This window comes from Pteronotus mesoamericanus, unplaced genomic scaffold (genome assembly GCF_021234165.1).
Source record: "Pteronotus mesoamericanus isolate MK-2021 breed Mesoamerican mustached bat unplaced genomic scaffold, CSHL_Meso_final contig_48, whole genome shotgun sequence".
Classification (NCBI taxonomy): domain Eukaryota; kingdom Metazoa; phylum Chordata; class Mammalia; order Chiroptera; family Mormoopidae; genus Pteronotus; species Pteronotus mesoamericanus.
The window spans coordinates 2,790,468-2,809,283 of NW_026555180.1; the positions used below are offsets into that span (position 1 = coordinate 2,790,468).

Below are 18,816 nucleotides of genomic sequence, written 5' to 3' on the forward strand. Positions count from 1 at the left end.
ACTTGGCTAAATATACTAAAACACACTATATAGCATCCTGCCAGATAGTCCCATAAGTGTCTGAAGCATTTATGGCAGGAGACAGAAGGCAAGAAGTGAAGGAAAGAGGCTAACATGAAGGCTATAGCAAAACCATGAATACCCACTAAGACACCTGCACCCTTCTAAACCCATAGTTTGGTGCTACAAAAAACCACACATGACACCAGAGCCTGGGGCTCCAGACAAGTGCTTCTCTTAAAGTGAATCCAGGAAGACAAGCAGTCACGGAAAGATACTTCCCTTGATGGAGTACTATTCCCCAGAAAGGCCACCTAATGCTAGATGTGCTTACATTCTGTACCTTTAATAATGACCCAAGAATAGAATGTCAAGAAATTTGGCATAATTTATTAAAACAGGCATAAAAATATTAAGTAGCTCCAGATAGTAATCTGGATTTTATTTATAAGAAGATTGGCTTCAAGGGGTAACCTGGGGTCAGTCCTTAAAAACTATGAACCTGAATGTAAAGTATTCTTAAAAAAAGTAAAAGTAAGCTCCATCAAGGCCAGATATTGTCTCTTTTGTTTGTTAATATATACCTAGAACAGTACCTTGCACAGAGTAGATGCTCAATAAATAATTTTGAATCTGCCTTTATAAAAAAATAAAAAATGACATCATCCATGATTAAGTATGTTATTTCTATATAAGGGATCAGAAAAGGAGATGAAGAATATGTCTGCTGGTCTAGTAGATAGACAGATAGATAGGTTATTGATAGACAGATACTTAGATACATAGGTAGACAGATATATCTCAAGAAAAATAAACCGGAGGTAGACAATGACCGGAGAGAGGCTGCTAAGAACTCAAGGTGGTTGTGACTATTGAAAATTACAATTCACTAATGCTTGTAGGACTTAATTTTGATTTAATAATATAAACTTTGAAAAAATAAATTGCTATAGAATTGAGATAGCTCAGCTATATGTAGGGTGATCATGTTTTGGGTGACCTGAGATGTTCCCTATTTATGCCTGTTGTCCCAGCATAATTATTAATAAAAACCCTTTTAACTTTCAAATTCCTGGTTAGAGTAGCTCTCTGTGTATTACAGAAAGCTTAAAGCTCTGATATTTACAGAAAAATCAAGCATTCTTCCATCCCCAGATAACTTGTCAGAGTGCATTTTGTTATAAAATAGTTTTTAATATGAAACATGGTTAATAGAGAATTGAAAGCCTCAGGAAATTGAGAAGAATCATCATCATAAACCTATTTATTGCTCATCTGTTCTGCATCAGATACATGACCACATAATTGATCTCTAATCTTCCCCACAACCTGGGAAGGTTGTATCATCTTAATATAGAGAAGGAAACAGGCTTAGAGAAGTAAAGTAATTGGGCTAACAGGAAACTAACAAGAGGGAGATTATGGGAGTATAACTTCTTCCAAAGCCCATTAGCATTCACATCATCATGCAAATGATCCTCATTGCTAGACATTCAGATTCCCCACGGGAAGGAGCCCAGAACTGTCCTCATACACCAACTGGAATCAGCCCCAGAGCTCTCAGGAAGAACCATCTTTAGCCATCCCCAAAAAAGAGCCCCCCAGTTCAGTTGCAAAATGTAGCTCATATTGTCTGTTTAATTAGCTCTGCATCTGAAGCAGGAATGAAAGCCATTTACATAGTATTTAACAACAAAAATTAAAACCATGTGACCTTTGGCAAGTCATCAAGATTCTCAGGGATTTAGTTCCCCCATGGAAAACAAAGGTAATATTAGAATTGTGGTCTCTGGGATTTCCCAGATGTAAACTTCTAGTATTGAACCACCTAGACTCACCTAGAGTTAAAAGTTCTATAACCCGGGTGATGCGATATTGCTTTCCCAAGTATGTATAGGAAGCATGACAAGTATAGTTCCCTTTATTCGCTTCAGTCACATTCATGATAATGAGCTTACTTGATTCTCCAATAAAATTTATATTGTCAAGAAGTAGAGGTTTGCAATCCTAGATAGAGAGAGGGACAGGATGGAAGTATTGAAAGCCAATTAATAACTTACTCCAGTCAGCCAGGAAAAAAATCCATTTTTTTATATCAGCAAATGTTTTATAGATATATAATATGTATATTATATTTTATATGTATTTATGTATACACACATATATACATATATATGCAAAGAAACATTCCTTGCATATAAGTTTTAATATTGTAATTTTCATGGCAAAAGTCATAATAAGCCTAGGATATTAAATGTTTAGGCCTATAAGCCTTGCATTTTGAAAACAAATTTATTTGGCAATTTAAAAAACACATTTGGGGAAAGAATGCTCACACCATACTTCCTCTGTAATGCTGTACTTCCTTTCTTTACTGATGTTATTTGTTTTGTGTTTCTAACCCTATACAGGATGATTCTCCAAGTAAGCTTCAACAAACTAGGTAGATCAAAGGCTCCCAAATATAATAGGTTCTGTATACAGTGCTAGCCAATCACTTTTAAGACAGTTACAGAAACCACTGTTATTTAAATACCAAGATATTTTTAATAAAATACAAAATAATACATTTTGTAATAAATAGTTATCTCCTAAAAAACTCTAAATTTATACTCAGTCTTATCTTTAAACTTCTTGTATCCTTACTATACTCTTCTCAACTGTATCTAATTAAATAAAAATAACAGATTTTAGTTAAGCTGCAAAGTAAATATATGTAGTCTTACAATTTCAAAAAAAAAGTTCCTATTAAATTTTACCACTAAAAAGCAAACAATGTGCCAAATGAAAAAGTACTGTGCAGATTCAATATATTATCTTTGACAGAAAGCTGTTTTATTTGCTTAGAAAGTAAAATGCCATATTTAATATAGTATTACCTTATACCACTGTATTTTGGGTAATTCATTGTTTTCACCTTTAAAATAATCCAAATAAGGACACACAAGTTGTCCATCTCCTGCAATAGGTAGTTTCTGTGTAAATATAGCTTGTGCACTGTAACACAAGTTAGGTTCATGTTGTACAAACTTTGCAGTTATTTTAATCTTGAGGCAGTAAGTTGAATTTCTGAAATAAATCAAAATAGGTCAATTAAGCGCTATTAAAGGATTTTTCTGTCTTTATTATAGGTACACAGAACACATATTTTTAACACATTAAGTACTTTCTTACCTTACTGCACAATAGTAATGTCCTGAATCCTCTACTTCAGCTGGAACAAACCAAAGTTTATCTTTGTACTGATGAACCCTGGAGTCTCTTTCTGTAGATATAGATGTCTTGCTGTCATTTTTATACCAACTTATAGTGCCTTTGTTTTCATTTGGGTTAAGAGGACAAGAACGAACATCTATTTCATATGCGGAAGAAGCTAAAATTATTTGTTCTTCACGTTTCTCACATTTACCTTTAAAAGGAAGGGAAAAAAATCAAATTCTATATGAAACTTGACACTATTTCTTAACATAATATCTACGTATAAACACATCAACTATTCAGTATATCAATTCATATTAAATATGAGAGTTTTAGCAGACTTATCATTAACAGCATTATCTTGGAAGTCTGAAAGGTTAATATTCAAATCCAGTGTGTTATTTACTACCTGAGTGCCCTTGAGCAAGTTATTTAACTTCCTATCCCCTCTTAATGATCTAAACACTGGTGAAAGTGTATCAGGTGAGAGAGCTACTTCAGTACAAGATGGAATATCAGAGACTGGATTTACCCTCCTACCTGAACAACTGAAAAATGGACAACATATATGAAACAACAATGTTCAAGACTTTGAACATCAGGAAACAAAAGGCAGGAGTATCAGAGAGGTGTGAATCAAAGAAGCGGAGCCCTGTAATATTCCCAAATTATTGTATAGAGAGATTCCAGGCCATGGTATTGTAAGGAGGAAATATAGGAAAAGTCCAGTGTTCTCCGAGTTGAGCAAATGGAGCTGGAAATACAGGTAAATCAAAAGTTTGCAGGGCAGAGAGCCAAAGAGATTAGCCCTGCATAGAGAGAGAAAGAGAGAGAGAGAGAGAGAGAGAGAGAGAGAGAGACAGATAGAGAGGAAGAGGGAGATTGAGAAGGAGGAAGTAAATGCTTTGGAGATCAACATAGAGTCTCCCTCAAGTTTTCAGCTGAGTATTGATTAGTGTTAGGATATAAGAAAAACTACCCAAGCCAGAGTGAGGATTGTCATAAGGATTAGAATATATTATTCTTGGAGCACACACAATTCTAGAAATATTTGTGTTAATAACTAAAATGAAAAACCTCATCAACCATGGGGCATCAGGTAGAATACCCAGAGGGTTTTGATTTAGTAGATGGGGCAAATTAGGCCTAGAATAAAGCTTTTTTCTGAGCATGACTAATTAAATTTAAAAGCAAGACCTGAAAAGATCAACTATTTTCAAGTAACAAACCTGTGACAGAACAAACTCAAGAACATTTTTAGTAATACAAAAGTATCCAGCACCTCACATAGTAAAAATAACAATGTCTAGCATCTAATCAAAAGTGACTAGGCATGCAAAGATTTAATATAACCAATAATGAGGAGAAAATAATCAATACTGACACAGAAAAAAAAAAAACAAAAGTTATACTAAATAAAAATATTAAAATAGTTATTACTATTACATTCCACTTCATCAATATACTAGGTCATACATGTTGAGAAGAGACATGGGAGCTTTTTTAAAAAACTTAAATTTCCAGAGATGAAAACTACAATGTTGACTTATAAAAATAACATGGGATATGATTAATGGCAGATTTGACAGAAGAAAAAATTAGTGGACTTTAAGACATAGCATTAGAAACTTCAACATTAAACACAGTGAGAAAAATAACATAACAAAATTAACAGGGCATTAGTTAGCTGCAGAACATCCTCAATACATGTAACAGGAATTCCTGAAAAAAAGGAAAGGTGAATGAATCAGAAAAAAATATTTAAAGACCTACAGGTTGAAATTTTTCAAGATTTTTATGAAGATGAGGAATTCACAGACCCCAAAATCACAATGAACCCCAAGCAAAAGAACTATGAAAAAAACTCTACCAAACAAAGAAAACAATGATGCAGCCTTCTTGCCAGAAACAATACATGCCTGAAGAAAGTGGAATAAAGGTAAGTACTGAAGGAAAAAATATAATCAACCTAGAATTCTATATTCAGTGAAAGTACTTTTCAAAAATAGAGGCAAAATAAACTTTTTTGTATTTATTTATAAAAGCTGTAAAAATTTATCACCAGTATACCTGCACTATCTGAAAAATATAAGAAGTCCTTCAGAAATAAAGAAAACAGTATCAGATGAAAAATGAATCTAAATAGAGGAATAAAAACACAAGAATTGCTTACTACATGTATAATTATAAAATAATTTTCTTAATATTTAGATTTCTTTTAAAATAACTGCATGTTTAAAGCAAAAATAATAGTGTATTATGATATTTATAACATACAAAGTAGCAAAATGCATTGAAACAATAGGTTCAAGTTCTAAAAGAGATGTATAGTGTCTTAAGATTTTTATACTACATGTGAAATGGTACAGTATCATATAAAGGTAAACAGTGGTAAGTTAAATATGGATACTAGAGACCTCAGAGTGAGGGGGGTATCCCATCCCACAGAGTCCCCCTGTTGCCACGGATGAGGAAATAAGTCGTTCCAGACTCTCTCGGTCTGCCAGAAAAATGCGGTGCCAGGAAAAGTGGGTGGTGATTTCCTCTAGTGGAGAATGCCCCAAGTCCTTCTCTTGAAGTGGCTTTTATTGAGAATTATATGTGCAGGGGTATACAATATGCATCCAAAGCTTATCATTCAATGCCTAAAGGCTATGTTTACAGAAAACAGATGGAGATCTTGATAACAATTGAAGGAACACGGAGATTAGCCTCAGGTCAGGGTCTGGTAGACAGGATGGTGTCCATTTGTCCCTGAAACCTGGGAAACTGATCTCTTCCTATGCTCCGACTCCAAACATCAGCACTCATTAACTCAAGGGCATTCTTAGCAAAGTAAGTTTCATAGGATTTAATGCATTCCTTTTCCAGGCCTAATTGTCCCAGAACCTCCTGATCCAGTTTAGGGCTGTACCTGCCTTTAGTACTGTTTCATTGACCCAGTCAGGCAGGTAGAACAGAGCAGCCAAGAGATAAAGAGACTTCTTTCAGATAAAATGAGGGCTCTGGCCATGACAAAGCTGAGAGGTGAGGGTCTTTTGCCCCTTCTCCATGTCCCCTAAGTCCTTCCCTGATGGGCCCTATGTGACTGTGTCTGTTTTAGGTTGCCCTTGCCATAGAGGGATCTTACCCATCATTAACTAACAAGCCAGCCGCTGGGATGGCCAAGCAGGATGATGTGAGGGAGGCAGGGGCTGCAACCCCAAAAGGGGGACAGATTTTGTTTCCCACATGGCCTATTTTCCCAAGGCCTCCTTGCTCAGCTCCAGCCTTGAGGTCCTCTCACCTGTCAGTGAGGCTACCGTCCCTGAAACCAGATGGGATGGTTCCCAATATAAGAGCAGTTATTTTAAAAAAAACAAAAAGAGTTACCAGTATAAGCCAACACAGGAAATAAAATGAATCATGAAAACCCTCAATCAATCCAAAAGGAAGATCAGTAAAAAGAAAAAAAAGAAATCCTCATCAAACCAAAAAGAGAAAAAAAATAACAAAGACTTAATAGGACAAATAGAAATTAAAATAACAAGGTTCTAAAATTAAACCCAATATGTTAATAATCATATTCAAAATTTTTAATGGTCTAAACACCCCATTTAAAAGGCAGAGATAGTCAAAATAGACAAAGTAAGGAGGATCCAACTGTTTGCTGCCTAACACACACACACACACACACACACACACACACACACACGCACGCACGCTGTCACACTACTTACACACATTTTAAATATAAGGATACAATTTGTCAAAAGTTTAAAAAATGGAGTGGGGGAAGATACCGTGTTAATACTAATCAAAAGAAGATTTAGATGGTTATTATATTGTTAACAACCAAAGTAGACTTTACAGTAAATGATATCATCAGGAATAAAATGGATCATTTCATTATGACAAAGGAGTCATTCATCAAGAGGTACATAATAATCCTAAACAGTTACTTACTAACAGTGCTTTAAAATACTTGAAGCAAAAACTGCTAGACTTCAAGAAGAAATAGAGAAATCCACAATTATAGTCAGAAATTCCAATGCCCTACTCACAATAATTGATAGAACAGGCAGAACAATTAGATAAATAATCATTAATGGCATAGAAGATTTGAACAATATATCAACCAAATTGACATAATTGATATTTATAGAAAATCCTACCCAACAACAGCAGAATACAAATTTTTTAAGTAAATACAACAAACTTCTCAATATATACAATATTCTTGTTCATAAGCCAGTGACTGATACATTTAAAAAGATTCAAATTATTCAAAGTTATATTCTGTAGTGAGTGGGATTCCATTAGAAACCAATGACAGAAAGACATAGGAATTTCCAATAAATTTGAGAAAACATTTTAAATTAATATAAAATGCACTGTTTGCTGGGAAGCCATACTGTTCTTCTAATTTATCAGTTCCAAAAAGTACCAGCAGATTTGAACATAACATCCACAGCATGCAGACTGCAGTCATAAAAAATATTATTCATTTAAAAAAACTAAAAAACATACTTCTAAATAACCCATAAGTCAAAGAAGAAATAAAAAGGGAAGGAAAACACAACATGTCAAAATGGATAGTATGCAATGGAAAAAGTGCTTAAGGAAAACCCACAGCACTAAATGCCTATAGAAGAAAAAATATCTTAAATTGAGGACTTCAGTTTCTACTTAATAAATTAGAAAAAAGTGATACCTAAAGTAAGCAAAAGATAAAATATAGATCCAAGATATAATCAATGAAATGGAAAAGAGAAAAACAACAGAAAAAAATCAATGATACCAAAAGCCAGTTCTTTAAGAAAATCAATATGATTGATAAAATTTCCAGCCAGACTGATCAGGAAAAAAGAGAGGTGCCATCTCTCATTAGAACACTTTAAGCCCTGGTCAGGTACCTCAGTTGGTTGAGCATCACCCGTTAATCAAAAGTTTGTGGGTTTGATTCCAGTCAGGCCATATGCCTAGGTTGTGGGTTTGATCCCCTGCCTGGGCATACACATGTGCGACCCCTAGTCTGGACGTGTACAATCCTAGGTCCAGACACTGATCCCCAGTTCGGGCATGCATAGGAGGCAACCAATCCATGCTTCTCTCTCACACTGATGTTTTTCTGTCTCCCTTCCTCTCTTCCTGTCTCTCCCTTTAGTAGCAATGAAAAAATGTCTCAGGTGCGGATTTAAAAAATACTTCTAAAAGGATAATAAGGAAACATTAAGAACAATTTTATGCCAATAAATTCAACAAATTATTGTGAAATGACAAATTCCTTGAAAGGCACAGACTATAAGAGCTCCCTCAAGAAAAAATAAATACCTGAAGAGCCCTACAGATACTGAAGAAAATGAATTTGTATCTAAAATCCTTCCAACAAAGAAAATTTCAGGCCTAGATAGTTTTACTGGTATATTCATGGAAAAAACAATAATTTTACAAACTCTTCCAGAAAACTGAAGAGTCAGTAACCTTCCCAGTTCATTCGAAGGTCAGCACTGCTCTAATACCAAAGCCAGACAAAGGCATTACAAGGGAAAACAAAACAAAGCAAAACAAAACAGTCTTTATCATGAACATAGATGCAAACTTTCTTTAGAACAGTGTACAAACTGAATTCTACAATATATCAAAATAGGATAACACATTATGATATACATAACGTCCCCATGAATACAAAGGTGGATTCACATTAAAAAAAATCAATTAATAAAATTCCATATATTAACATGGTTTAAAAGAAAAACTATATAATTACCTCAATAGATGCAGAAAGAGCAGTCTACAAAATCCAACATCCATTCCTGATAAAAACTCAGCAAATTAGGAATAGAGAGGAATTTCCTGAACCTAATAAAAGACAGCAATGAAAAATCTACAGCTCTCATATATATAGTAAGATTAAGAGTAAGGTAAGGATGTCCACTCTAATCATCTCTATTTAACATTGCACTGGAAGATCTAATTAGCACATTAAGGCAAGAAAAAAAGTAAATGGCACCCAGATTGAAGGGGAAAATGAAATGGCTTTAATTGTAGACATGATCATCTATGTAGAATATACTATGAAATCTACAAAAGACCTAGGATGATTAGTAAATTGTAATGTAATATGAGTACACAAAATTGAATGGGTTTGCATATACTAGCTAAGAACAATTAAAAACTGAATTTTTAAAAGTACTATTTACAATGGCATCAAAAGATATGAATAATTGAGGATAAAAGATGCATCAGACTTATCCAATTAAAATTAAAAAATGGTGCTTACATAAATTAAACAAGATCTGAATCTGAATAAATGAAGACATATATACTCTGTTCATAGGGTTACATTCAACTCAACCCCCATCAAAATCTGAGGACTTTCTGTACAAATTAACAAGCTGATTCTAAAATTTATATATAATCACTCAAACTTTGATTTAAAAAAACAAAGTTGAAATAGTAACACTTCTTTGCTTCAACATTTATTATAAAGCCACATGAATTAAGACAGTATAGTACTGGCATAAAGATAAATAGGTCACTGAACAGAAAAGAGGTTCCAGAAATAAATTACATAAACATATTCAACTGACTTTTTTAAAAAGGCACAAAAGAAATTCAGCAGAGAAAAGATAGTCTTTTCAATAAATTGGATATCCTTATGTAAAAAAAACATAAAATAAACTTCTGAGCTTTTGAGGCAGGATTTGCACAATGGCTGAGTGAGGGTCTCCATATAATTCACTCCTCCATAAAAACAACAAAAGACAGGAAATTTTTCTAAATCAAAGGGTTGCAAAAATCAGGATATTTATTTAAAAAACTATCAGTGCCCTGGCCAGTGTGACTTAGATGATTGGGTGTCACCTCACAAACTGAAAGGTTGCTGGTTTAATTCCTGGTCAGAGCACATCCTTGGTTGTGGGTTCAGTCCCAATCAGGGTGTCTATGAAAGGCAGCTGACAGATGTTTCTCTCTCATATTTATGTTTTCTCCCTCCCTACCCCTCTCTCTAGAATCAATGAACATGTCCTCAGGTGAGGATAAAAACAAACAAACAAACAAACAAACAAAACCACCAGCAACAAACAAATCTCAGTAGGACAGTAGAATTTGTGGCTTTGTTACTTAAACTACTCTCATCCTCCTCTCTTCCCAACTCCATTCTGAACTTGAAAACCAGCAGTCTTACAAACACAGTAGCTGTAAAAACTAGTAGACTTGCAAGAGCAAACCAAGTTTGGAGCCCCTCAAAAAGTCCTGTTCCAGAGTACTGCCACAATTTGACTTGACTAGCACCATTGTGGAAAAGTCACACTCAGAGAGTTGTGTTGCTACTGTCCTGACTCAGAAGTCTACAGGAAAAGCCCTATTCCCAGAGTGTTCATTTTAAAAAATCAATCAGTGGCAACTGTTTAAAACTGCAGCTGCCTGAAACCCCAATACCAAATGAGACAAGAGTCTGGCTAAAAGAAAAAGGAAGATCTGGGGAATTAAATGTCCATAGAAAGATATGAAAAGCTCTAATACACGCCTGGATAATCTAAGAGTACATATGCAAGCATGACGGTGTAAATGCCCAGAGAAGACCAAGGGAGGCACTGGTCTCTTAAATATGGATGACCTTAATGTTACACACAAGCAGGAAGTGAAGAATAAGGCAGAGTTGTGAACTTTCCTTAGTACACCCCAACACACACTGGGCCCCTCAGCAAAGGGTAGAAGACTTATTGGGTCAAACAGTCTAAGGAGCCCTGGCCAAATTGCTCAGGTGGTTAGAGGGCTATCCCAATATGCCAAGGTGGCAAGTTTGATCCCTCATCAGAGTACAAGAATCAACCATTGAATGCATAAATAAGTGGAACAATAAATTGATGTCTCTCTCTCTCTCTCGCAAATCAATCAATCCACAAATAAGTAATTTTTAAATAGTCTAAGGAAATTTCTGACCTATCATTAGATGACCAAGAAGAAACTTCAGTAACCATACACTACAGGAAACATCTATTAACAGGAAACTTTAGAAACATGAACATATATTTTTTATCTTGATTGCAATGATGACTTGAGGGGTAGGTATGTATGTCAACACACCAAATTGTATACTTTAAACATGTGTGGTCCCTTGTGTGTCAGTTTTAACCTCAATAAAGCTGTTTTAAAAACAGAATAAAAATAAAAGTGGCTAGGCACTTAGCATGCTACCTGTGCAGAGCTAGGACTCCTAAGTATTTAGATAATGGGAATATCAGTAGCAGTAACAATAGTGATAAAAAGTATAAACCTAAAGTAAGGTCTTAGCTATATATACACTTCTATTGATCTGGGGTTTGCCCCACCACTCAACCAAAATTGTTCTGATCAATGCCACCTATTACTTTTAAATTGCTAAATCAAATAAACAACTCTCAGACATTATCTTACTTCACATATCTGCATTTGACATGTATTATGGCTTAAAAGGCCTCATCCGTTATCACCTCCCTCATCTTTCACTCTGCTCCAACCACAGTGGTATTTTAGTTCCTGGAACATGTCAGTACTGCTGTCCTCAGGACCTTGGTACATGCTGCCTGGAATAATTTTCCCATCCCCAACTTCATATTTGTATAGCTCTCTCCTTCAGGTTTGGCTCAAAAGTCAACTTTGGAGTAAGCTTTTTCTGATCACACTATCGAAAATTTTAATCTTCTGAAAAAATGGATTAATAAGTACCTATCAGAAGTAACCTTAAAGGTAAATGGATTAAACATTCCAATCAAAAGACATAGGGTAGCTGAATGGATAACAAAACATGACCTGCACATATGCTGTCTACAGGAGATCCACCTCAGAACAAAAGACCTACAGAGACTGAAAGTGAAGGGTTGGAAAAAAATATTCTAAGCAAATGGGCAGGAAAAAAAAAAAGCTGGGTCAGTGATACTTATATTAGATAAAACAGATTTCAAAAAAAAGGCCATAAATAGACATAGAAGGTCATTTCATAATTCTGAAGGGAAGAATCCATCAGAAAGTTATAAACATTGTAAACATATATGCACTCAACATAGGAGCACCCATGTATAAGGAAAATTTTGGAGGACTTCAAGAAAGATATAGACAGCCCTGGCTGGTGTGGCTCAGGGGAATGATTCCCGGCCTGCAAACCAAAAGAAAGATATAGACAGCAACATACTTATAGTAGAAGATTTTAACACCCACCCTGTCAACAATGGACAAATTTGCCAAACAGAGAATGAAAAATGACATTGTGACACTGAATGACAGGCTAGATCAAATGGGTTAACTGATATATATATATACAGAACCTTTCACCTCAAAGAAACAAAATATACATTCTTTTCAAATGCACATGAATCATTTTCAAAGATAGACCACATAATAGGACACAAAACAATCATCAACAAATTCAAGAGAATTGAAATCACATCGAGCATATTCTTGGATCACAATGGCTTGAAACTAGAAACAAACCTCAAGGAAAAAACTCAAAAACATTCAAATACATGGAGACTCAATAACATGTTGTAGAACAATGAATGGGTAAACAATAAAATTAAGGGATAAATCAAAAAGTTTCTGGAAAAAAATGAAAGTGAACACACAACAACCCAAAACCTATGGGACACAGTGAAAGCAGTCCTGAGAGGGAAGTTCATAGCAATACAGGCCTATCTAAAAAAGATAGAAAAACTTCAAATAAATGACATAACCCTACATCTACAAAAACTAAAGGAACAACAAGACAAAGCCCAAAGCAAGCAGAAGGAAGGAAATAATCAAGATCAGAGCAGAATTAAATGACACAGAGACCAATAGAACAATCCAAAGGATCAATAAATCCAGGAGCTGGTTCTTTGAAAAGAGAAACAAAATTGACAAACCTTTAATCAGACTCATCAGAAAAAAAAGAGAGATGATACAAGTAAACAAAATCAGAAATGAAAGACATTACAACCGATACCGCAGAAATACAAAGGATCATAAGATATTACTGTGAAAAACTATATGCCAAGAAATTTGAAAACCTGGGCAAAATGAACAAATTCCTAGAAACATTTAATCCTCCAAAACTGAATCAAGAAGAAGCAGAAAGCCTGAGGAGACCAATATCAGCTAGAGATATTGAAGCAGTTATTAAAAAACTCCCGGCACACAAAAGTCCTAGACAACACGGATTCACAGGAGAATTTTACCAAACATTTAGAGAAGAGCTAATCCTGATTCTTCTCAAAATATTCCAAAAAATCCAAGAAGAGGGAAGAAGTTCAAACTCTTGTTATGAGGCTAGTATTACATAGTTCCAAAAACAGATAAAAACACAAGAAAGAAAGAAAACTATAGGCCAATATCACTGATGAATGTAGATGCTAAAATCCTCAACAAAATATTGGCAAACTGGATCCAGCAATACATTAAAAAGATCTTCCACCACGATCAAGTGGGATTCATCCCAGGGATGCAAGGATGGTTCAATATTTGCAAAGCAATAAATGTAATACACCATATAAACAATACAAAAGATAAAAACCACATAATTATATCAATAGATGCAGAAAAAGCATTTGATAAGGTACAGCGCCCATCTGTGACCAAAACACTCAACAGAGTGGGAGTAGAGGGAGCATATCTCAACATAATAATGGCCATATACAAGAAACCTACAGCCATACTCAATGAAACACCAAGAAACATACTACAAGAAACACCATACTCAATGGGCAAAAACTAAAAGCTTTCCAACTAAGATCAGGCACAAGACAAGGGTGTCCATTTTCACAACTTCCAGGCAACTTAGTATTTAGTAGTATTGGAAGTTCTAGCCACAGCAACCAGACAGGAAAAAAAATAAAATAAAAGGCTCCCAAATTGGTAAGGAGGAAGTAAAGCTGTCACCGTTTGCAGACATGATAGTGTACATAGAAAATCCTATAGACTCCACTGAAAAACTACTCGACCTAATAAATGAATTTAGCAAAACAGCAAAATATAAAGTCAATATTCAGAAATTGAAGGCATTTTTGTACACCAACAATGAAATATCAGAAACAGAAATAAGGGGAAAAAAATCTCATTTACTATAGCAACAAGAAAAATAAAATACTTAGGAATAAGCTTAACCAAGGAGGTAAAAGACCTATACTCAGAAAACTACACAACACTGAAGAAAGAAATTAAGGAAGACACAAATAAATGGAAGCATATAGCATGTTTATGGATTAGAAGAATTAGCATCATTAAAATGTCCACACTACCCAAAGCAATCTATAGAGTCAACACAATCCCTATCAAAATACTAATGACATATTTCACAGATACAGAACAAATATTTCAAATATTTATATGGAACCATAAACAACCCAAAAAACCTCAGCAATTTTGAGAAAGAAGAACAAAGTAGGAGGGATCACAATATCTGATATCAAACTAATTACAAGGCCACTGTAATCAAAACAGTTTGGTACTGGCATACGAACAGACACATAAAGCAACTGAACAGAATAGAGAGCCCAGAAATAAACCCATGTTAATACAGTCAGTTAATATTTGACAAAGGGGTTCAGGAACATAAAATGAAGTAAAAATAGCCACTTCAATAAATGATATTGGGAGAGCTGGACAGCTACATGCAAAAAAATGAAACCAGACCACTAGGTTATATCATACACTAAAATAAATTCAAGATGTGAGGATTAAAAACAAAACAAAGAAAAAACTGCTGCTATTATAAATGAAATAAAGAAGCAATGTTTAAAAAAATAAAAGATAAGTAAACCCAGGATGTATAAAAGACTTAAATAAAGTTGTGATACCATAAAAATCCTAGAGGAAAACATACGCAGGAAAATTTCAGATAACCCACACAGCAATATTTTCACTGATACATCTCCTAAGGCAAGGGATATAAAGTAAAGAATAAACAAATGGGACTACATCAAAATAAAAAGCTTCTGTATGGATAAAGAAAACATCAACAAAATGAAAAGGGAACCAACCATATGGAAAAACATATTTGTCGATGATACCTAAGACAAGGATTTGATCTCCAAAATATATAATGAACTCACATGACTCCAGTCCAGGAAGACAAACAATCCAATTAAAAAATGGGCAAAGGACCTGAACAGACACTTCTCCAAGGACATACACAGGGCCCAAAGACATATGAAAGGTTGCCCATCGTCACTAGACATCAGAGAGATGCAAATTAAAACCACAATGAGATACCACTTCACACCAGTCAAATGGCCATCATAAACAAATCAAGAAACAAGTGCTGGTGAGGTTGTGGAGAAAAGGAAACCCTAGTACTCTGCTGGTGGGAATGCAGACTGCTGCAGCCACTGAGGAAAACAGTATGGGATTGCCTCAAAATTCTAAAGATGAACTGCCTTTTGATCCAGCGATCCCATTACTGGGATTATATCCTAAGAACCCCGAAACACTAATTCAAAAGAACCTATGCACCCCAATCTTCATAGAAACGTTATTTACAACAACCAAGTGCTGGAAACAGCCTGTGCCCATCAGTAAATGAGTGGATCAAAAATCTGTGGTACATTTACACAATAGAATACTACACCGCAGAAAGGAAAAAGGAACTCCTACCCTTCACGACAGCATAGATAGAACTGGATAGCATTATGCTAAGTGAAATAAGCCAGACAGTGAAAGACAAATACCATATGATCTCACCTATAAGTGGAACCTAATCAACAAAACAAATGAGCCAAATGGAACCAGGGACTTGGAAATAAAAAACAAACTGACTGTGACCAGAGTGGATGGAGGAGGAGAATAATAGGGGAAAGATGAGGAAGGAGCAAACAAAGGAACACGAATAGAGGACTCATGGGCATGGACAATGAGGGGGATTGACTGTGGGAGACGGGGCTGGGACAGGGTAGGGGAAAGCCATGGGGGAAAAGGGTGGGGCAACTGTAACTGAAAAGCAATAAAAAAAATTTTAACCTTCTGCCCATCCCAATCCCAAAACTTTTTATCTTCCATTCTTGCTGTTTTTCTCTGTACACTTATCACCATATGACAATAAATATTTATTTACTTTTCTAAACCTACTGGAATGTAAACCACCTGCAGGTATATATTCTGTCTGGATTATGTACTTCATTACCCCCAGCACCTAGTGCCTGGCATGTGGCAAGGGTTAAATGCATTTGTAGTAAGGGAGGGAGAGGGAAAGCATGAAAACAAATAAATAAAGAAAATAAAGAACTGTCACTTGATGGTTTTCAGCTGTGGGTTCATAACGTCTACATTTACTACTCTTCAGAATGAAAGCCAGGGTTTCCTTTATCATACTCTCCAATCAGCAATACAGTTGGAAGAGGCCTGGCCTGGACATGGGAGACCTGGATCTTAACTCTGGCTCTGAAACTAGGGACATGACCTTGGGCTCTTAACCTCACTGAACCTTAGCTTCCTGATATGTAAACAAGTGAATGAGAAATAAAGATGTTGAAAGGAATACCCTGCAGTGCAGCTGTGTGACCAGGAGGCTTTGTGTCCTGAAATTCAGCAGATAAGTTAAGAAAAATGACTGTTAAATAAAGTATTTCATGTTTTTAAATAATAGATTCTCTTAGTAAATAATACATGGAAATGTTTAACTTACCAGCCTCCAGAGAAGAAATCAGTAGAGCTATGAAACAAACAAGTCTGAGTAACACTTTCATATTCTCCTGGAAAAAACGGGAATGGAAGAAAAACAAAAAATAAAAATGTTACCATTCCAGAAAATCTTGAAAACTATGTACCTGTCTCTACCCTCACCCCCAAGTCACATTGATGGGTAAATCTCTCTACATCATTAACGAAGTCATGTTTCTGGATAGAAAATGGAGTGGAGGAGGAATAAACATTTTTTTAACAGAATTGGGGACAAACTCAAACAACTTAAAAATAGTAAAACTTCCATCATCTGTCCCAATATTTATTTCTAGCCTTGAATACCCCTTAAATTTCCCCCAAATGTTATCTAAGTTCCATTCAAAGTGAGGGACAGAGAAAGATAGAGGAACTATTTACTAGACCCTAAACCAACTTGTGGCTCTTATGTGGATTTGTTTCCTCGCTGAAATGCATCCAACTAACAGGACCCACTCACAAAAGTCTCCCCTCACTACCAGGTTCAGCTCAAAGGTCATACCTTCATCTTATACGGTACACTAAATCATTTGTATAAAATTATATAGCTGCATGAAAATACACCAAAAAAGACTAAAACAAGATAATAACAATATATTAAAATTGGGTTGGTTCTGGTGTTTGGGGGGTTTCCCCTTCTCTGGAGGTTTTTATCTAAAATTTCTACCATGAGCATGCATTAATTGTATCACAAAGTAAAAAACAAAAGCAAAACCTCCACAGTTTCCCTTCCCTCTTTATGGCTTAGAAGGCATACCAACATAGCATCAGCTACAAAAGGTATAGATCAACCATAGGACTACATATTAAAATGAGGTCCTATTAACTTATTATTTTAATTATATAATGCTTTGTTCACACACAGGCAGGGGTGTAATCAGATTAAGCACTTGTTTCATGTTGGAAGGAGACCACACTATTGCCTTATCTACAAAAACAAGATCACTAAAATAGCAATTGAATGTGAAAAAGAAAAAAAAACTCAATTTTGCCTACCTTTCTGAACTTCTCAAGCCCAAATGAAGCTAATGGTCAGTACAATGACTTTTCCTTTCTGAGTATTCCTGTTAGTTGCTCTTGAACGGGGACCTTAATGTACAGTAAATTCCAGTCTTGGACCTCCAGGGAACTTTTGCACAAAATCCATTTCAGGGTCACTAAGTACCTCAAACTCAACAGGCCCCAAACCAAATTCTGTCCACCAAACTGGCTCCCCAACCCCAGCGAAAGACACAGCACTGCCTTGCACCCACCACCTCTTATGAGGGCAGAAACCACTGCACTTACAGCCCTCTGGCACTATGCTTGGAACTTGGAAGCCCTTAATAAGTTCTCATGGAATGAATTTAAAAAATGAACAAAAGAAATGGTTATCCTCTACCTGACTTTACTAAATGCGGCAATGTCCCCAGCAGACCATGCTTTGATAATTTTATGCTTTGAAAAAACCTGCCCTTTGATTTTTACAGATTACATTGGCCTATATTCTTATCAGTAGCTATATGTTAATTGCAAACACAAAATATTTTAACTAAGGCATCACTAATTTAGATTGTTATGACATGCAATCATTTGAATGGTAGCTGAAAAATGTTCTATTTAAGAAGTGGTATTAAAAGGTATAAAAATGTTATAATGTGCTTTTCAAATAAATTTAGAAAAAAAAGACTCCAAGCATGAGAGACATCCCCACTCATGTTCTCCTTGGATTACCCCCAGCATGAGGAAGAGGACCCATATGCCTGGCACAAGCCTGGAAACCTACCCAGAGCAGTTAGAATGCATTCTTTACATGTCCTGTAATTTTGACTTTTACATCCATAAACTGACCTTCTCTCAAACTAGCTCAGATTCATTGTATTGTCATATTTACCTTTAAACTATGCTCAGATTGTTAAAATAAAATAGAAGGCTTTGACATTGTACAGCCTGTGTTTTAAGTCCCTTTGCTAGAGAAGCAAAAAAAGG

At 35.4% G+C, this 18,816-nt stretch overlaps 1 protein-coding gene across 8 annotated transcripts in view; it reads right to left on the reverse strand.

Moving 5' to 3' along the window:
• The window catches only part of IL1R1 (interleukin 1 receptor type 1), a 116,354-nt gene that overhangs the window by 15,558 nt on the left and 81,980 nt on the right, over positions 1-18,816 (reverse strand). For all 8 annotated transcript variants that reach the window (XM_054577980.1, XM_054577976.1, XM_054577974.1 and 5 more), the window contains 4 exons: positions 16,817-16,883; positions 3,175-3,409; positions 2,880-3,069; positions 1,839-2,007 (listed from right to left, as the gene is read on the reverse strand). In XM_054577980.1, coding sequence (XP_054433955.1) covers positions 1,839-2,007; positions 2,880-3,069; positions 3,175-3,409; positions 16,817-16,877 — 655 coding nt within the window. In that variant the 5' untranslated portion in view covers positions 16,878-16,883. The remainder of the gene's footprint in view (positions 1-1,838; positions 2,008-2,879; positions 3,070-3,174; positions 3,410-16,816; positions 16,884-18,816) is intronic.